This window comes from Sinocyclocheilus anshuiensis, unplaced genomic scaffold (assembly GCF_001515605.1).
Source record: "Sinocyclocheilus anshuiensis isolate Anshui unplaced genomic scaffold, SAMN03320099.WGS_v1.1 scaffold659, whole genome shotgun sequence".
NCBI classification, from domain to species: Eukaryota; Metazoa; Chordata; class Actinopteri; order Cypriniformes; family Cyprinidae; genus Sinocyclocheilus; species Sinocyclocheilus anshuiensis.
In genome coordinates this window covers 730,834-736,037 of record NW_015549698.1, presented here as the reverse complement: position 1 = coordinate 736,037, position 5,204 = coordinate 730,834, and the positions used below count along the sequence as shown (strand labels likewise).

The 5,204-nt window shown below is 38.7% G+C and overlaps 1 protein-coding gene across 1 annotated transcript in view; it reads left to right on the top strand.

Annotated features, from left to right (window-relative positions):
* The window catches only part of LOC107660519 (ubiquitin-conjugating enzyme E2 J1-like), a 46,553-nt gene extending 42,079 nt beyond the window's left edge, over nucleotides 1-4,474 (top strand). Inside the window, exons 7-8 of the mRNA XM_016449839.1 lie at nucleotides 865-981; nucleotides 4,183-4,474. Coding sequence (XP_016305325.1) covers nucleotides 865-981; nucleotides 4,183-4,452 — 387 coding nt within the window. The 3' untranslated portion in view covers nucleotides 4,453-4,474. The remainder of the gene's footprint in view (nucleotides 1-864; nucleotides 982-4,182) is intronic.
* The last annotated feature ends 730 nt before the right edge of the window (nucleotides 4,475-5,204 follow it).

Here is a 5,204-nt window from a genome sequence, read left to right as displayed (position 1 = left end):
TCATTTCCAGAACAGAAATTTGAACATCGGAGAATGCCAGGTTCAAATGTTTTGTTTCATTTTGTTGAAATTTAATTCATGTTTTTACAGACAGGATTTTGGATTTTCCTTTTTATCAATCAGTTTTTAGAAACAAAATGTTATAAATCAGCCGAATGATATATGAACAAACCCCTCTGTAAAAGCTCCAGAATGTAGATAGGAATAAAGTTTGGTGTATACAAGTTGTTAGATCATTGCTCCATGCCAGATCCCATCAGAAAATATCAGTTTTGTCTGGTAACAGAACAACTCATCAGCAAAGTAGTCTAATACTCAAAACCCGTTAACAGGAAGTCTTGTCTGGTAAATACCCAAAACTCTATTAACAGTCTTCTATCAGCCAAGAAATTGACTGAGGAAAAAGCCAGTGAAGAGCAGAAGCAGGAGACGAAGTGATGATAAAAAGGAGCAGAGTTTATTTTATAGTCTTAGTTGCATATGTTTCAATGCTCACACTTCGTCTGACAAGCACAAATTCAACAAGTATTGAGTTTGTGATGTAATTTGCTTGTAATGAAGCAAAACACACACAGGCTGCATTTGAGCATCCTCAGATCCTTCAAAGTGCTGCTGAAGTAGAGATTTCTAGCTCAATGCAGGAGAAAAATAGCCTTTCAATGTATTTAAATCTACAGATGCAAACAGATAAAGTGCAGTGAAATAAACATCTACATCTCAAAACTGACCAGTGCAGGATGTTATTACCTGTAATGTTATTGCCTTAAGCCAGTATAGGTCCATTAAGACTTTTTGCATCGTGATGGTTAAGCACATTTACCGCCCAATTCTCATGACTTTATTGTGAAAAATCTGTGTCATCAGGCTGAATCCAGCTCATCGGCTGCAGACAGTGGCAGTTCAGTGGCAGCGGCTTCCAGTAACAGTGAGAGTTCAGCTACAGCAGAGAGAGACGCAGAAGACACGGCATCCGCTGAGCAGGTGGGACAAACACTCATGCACTCTCACAGTGTTAGCTTGCATCATTTCCTGTTCATTCTGCTGCCGAGGAGGGTTGGGAAATACTACGATGATGAAACTGGTAGATTTTCATTGACTCCAGAGTAGGGATGCACGATATTGGATTTTTGCCGATATCCGATATGCCGATATTTTTCAACTCATTTTGACCGATACCGACATGTTTCCTTTTGTTTGGAAACAACACCAAGTCTCTCCTGTGCAGAAACTGAACTTTGCAGGACAGTCGATCGCCAGGAGCAGGGTTGGGCACCCCTGCTCTAAAGCAAAAGAGTTGTAAAAATTCAGCTTATGATTTTGTTTACATTTTTTTCATGTAAGCTATAGCTTCTGCCCTTTAAATCAAAACATACTCATTATTTTATTACATCAGTTACTGCTTTAGTTAATCAGAAACACAGTCTAAATGTTATTTGTGTATTTTACTTTCATTTCATTAGAAGTAGGCCAACAGCGCCCCCTACAGAATTAAAACTCTTTACCGAAGTTCCTCAATTGTAAATGGCTCTGGATAAAAGCGTCTGCTAAATTAATAAATGTAAATATAAACACAGACTTCAACTCCCAGATTTACAATGAAGTTTCTGACTTTTGAACCCCACTTCTTTAAGACAGGGGTCACCAAACTCGGTCCTGGAGGGCTGTGTCCTGCAGAGTTTAGCTCCAACCCTAATTAAACACACCTGAACCAGCTAATCAAGCTCTTACTAGGCATGGAAACTTCCAGTCAGGTGTGTCAAGGCAAGTTGGAGCTAAACTCTGCAGGACACCGGCCCTCCAGGACCGAGTTTGGACAGCCCTGATGGATAATCAACGGCTAGCCGTGCATTAAAGGATTTTAAATACACTTGGGTGGTTGCCTCCGCGAAGTGCATTTAAAATCCTTTAATGCACGGCTAGCCGTTGATTATCCCGCTTATTCCATGGTCATTTGCCAAGTTATAGACAAGTTAAAACTAGTATTGCTCTTTGCAGCACAATATTTGAATGAATGGGTAAAAATTACAGTTATTTTCGTCAGTTACGGCACGTTAGCGCTAGCATTCTGCCCGCTTCAAATCAGACACAGAGATGAAATAGTGCGGTAAGACCACATTTATTTAAATTAATTATAGCATGTATTTCAATTAAATATCGATCGATCGTTTGAGAGAGAGAGAGAGATGACAGTTGTGTGTACCTGCGTCTGGGTGTCTCTGTACAAACAATTACTTCAAAAACAGCGATTTTACCACCTCGTTGCGGAGGAATATAATGTAGCGATCTAGTATCTAGGCTATTTTATTCATGAAAATCACGGGGAAGCGTTGACAACAAGTTTGTGTGTGTGTGCAGGGCAATCAGCGATCTCTGACCTCTCTCTTTCTCTCTCTCTCTCTCTCTCTGTCTCTGTGTGTGCGAGTGATGCGTGTTGGTTAATGTGCATCAATTAAAGCAGCGCATTAATATAGAATGGTGATTAAACTGACTTGCAACTACCTGTGCATTAAGTAAGGAATAATTGATGACGGGCTGTTGAATTATTAGAAAATAGTGCACCTCCGCTTCGCGTTATGGTCGCATCACCAATTCGGGTGTGTATTATTTTTTTATAATTCAATGGACCAGAGTCAGTTATTCTGTTCAGTTGTGAATTACCTGAGTCTGTGTGTCTCAACAGTGTTCGGCAGCAGCGTTTCTACTAAAAGTTAAACTGCAAGTTCATCATCTTCAAGAACAGCGCCGTTATTAGTGATAACTCACATGTGGCTTTTAAGTTGCTAAACCATTTTACTGGAAAAATGGTCGGAGAAGTGCTAACAACACATTTCTGTGCGCGTGTGTATTTCTGTGTGTGAGTGTATTGTGTGTACTGAGTATGAGTAAAAAGAGTATGTGCTTACTGCACATAATAAAACAATTTTGTGGCAAAACCATGGAAATAATTTGCTGTTTTTATCCTATTGTTTACTATATTTATTTGCTTGGTCAGTGTCGTTGTGGGTTTTGGTTCTTTTGCTGTTGTAAGGACCTTTGATATAACTGAAATCGTTTGGCGAAGTGATATGGGCATGTAATGCGCTCAAGATCTGCCTGGAACTACTTTAGCCGTGCGTTTCCCTGAAAATAATTGCACACCTTAGAATGTTCGTCAACCAATCAGATTCAAGCATTCAACAGATATATATAACAAATAGAATAAAATACAATAGAATAAGTACACCACCAAAATAGATCATTTAAAATATGTTTCATGGGGTAACATCTAAATTAACTGGTGTTATTTGTGAAAAATATTATTTGAATAGGCCTATTGTTATTATTGTAATAAATAAATAAATTGTTAATAAGTATCGCTACCTAGGATGCATTGAGGGTGAGTAATTTATGGGCTAATTTTCATTTTTGGGTGAACTAACCCTTTAAGATTTTGTTTGTGGATTTAACATTAATAGAGATGGTCTAAAGCAAAAGAGCTGTACAAATTCTAAAAAATCTTTTAGAGGTCCTTGTATTTAAGTTTTCATAATCCATTTGAAAAAATATAGGCTATTACATATTAATGAATAAATCTGCTTATATAAAATTATTTAATTTACAAGTGTCATGTTTGTGATTTATAAATTTTTTTTATTCGTGTAAGCTATAGCTTCTGACCTTTAAATCAAAACATACTCATGATTTTATGACATCAATTACTGCTCTATTTAATCAGAAACACAGTCTAAATGTTATTTGTGTATTTTACTTTCATTTCATTAGAAGTAGGCCAACAGCGCCCCCTACAGAATTAAAACTCTTTACCGAAGGGGCTTTAGGACCCGGGGGAGGCTGCCGCTGCACGTGCTATTACTGTTTATCACACACCAAACTTGCTTTCACAGATTAAATGCAGCGATCCAAAACAGTCAATCTAATCCTCATTCAGACAAAACTTTGCTTCAAGAATGAGCCACACTGCTGACGGGATCTAATCACTAGCACACCCTGAGCACATGTGAGTTAAGGTATTCCTCTTATTGGCAAGACATATCGGCATAATTTTTCATATCGGGCCGATATTTACATTTAAAGCCATTATCGGCCGATTCCGATATCAGTCCGAGTATCATGCATCCCTACTCCAGAGCTGTAGTGTGAAAATGTAATGTAATCAGCTTCAGTCTCTTTGTTCTGGTCTAGGCCGAATCATCATCTGTGGCTCCTCAGACATCAAGCGAGGGTCCGTCCGTTCCAGCGGCTCCGAGTCCACGTCAGCGGCGCTCGCAGAACCAGAGCCAGTCCCTGAGATACCCGGCGTTCACGGCGTCCCCCGCTGCGCAGCTCCCCCCGCAGGACACCAGTCACACGGCCACCGCCGTCCTCATCGTTCTCCTCACACTCGCTCTAGCTGCGCTCATTTTCCGCAGGATCTATTTGGCCCACGAGTATAAGTTCGATTACGAGCTGTGAACTCTTCCTACAGCACTTGAAAAGCACCACTGTCGTTCTGCCCTCGTCCAGATCCAGCTCACCCTCGGTCTCATGTTTGTCCTTCCTGGACAGAGCTTTGTGTCTTCAGAAGGGGAAAAGATTTCCGGATGTATTCGCAGAACAAAACCTGGAGGGGCAAATCTCAGTACGCTTGTCAAGAACACGCCATGGTCTGATTTCACCCCAAAAAATACAAAATGCTAAATTGTATTTCACAAGAAGACAGTAAAGTCTGTGTTTGGACCATTAAGATTTTTTGTTTGTTTGTTTGCATTGTAATGTTTCATGACAATTATTCCACTCATAAAGTAAATTCTTATTACTGTAATGTGTTCTTAATACTGTAATTATATTTGTACTATTTTAACTGTGAAGTATTTATGCATCATGGTAGTAATTGTACTGCCTTTTAATTTAAGAAGATTTTATTTTTTTTAAAAAGCAGCTCATCTGGACACATTACTGTAATGAGATTGTTTTGCATGTAATAAGAATTTGGGCGTAATGTTCCTGCTTTCTTTACGCAAAATATAATTCATAAAATTAAATTCCATTTTGGGGTGAAATATGACCAAGACATGTTTCATGACATTCAGTCTGCTAGTTTTTTGAGGTTTTAACTTGACAGTTTAATAAAAAAAAAACAATTGAAAAATAGGTAAGAGTCTAAATTTGTCTGTGTTGAAGAGTTTGTGTTGTTAATCATTGTAGTTTATTTAATGATCACATGG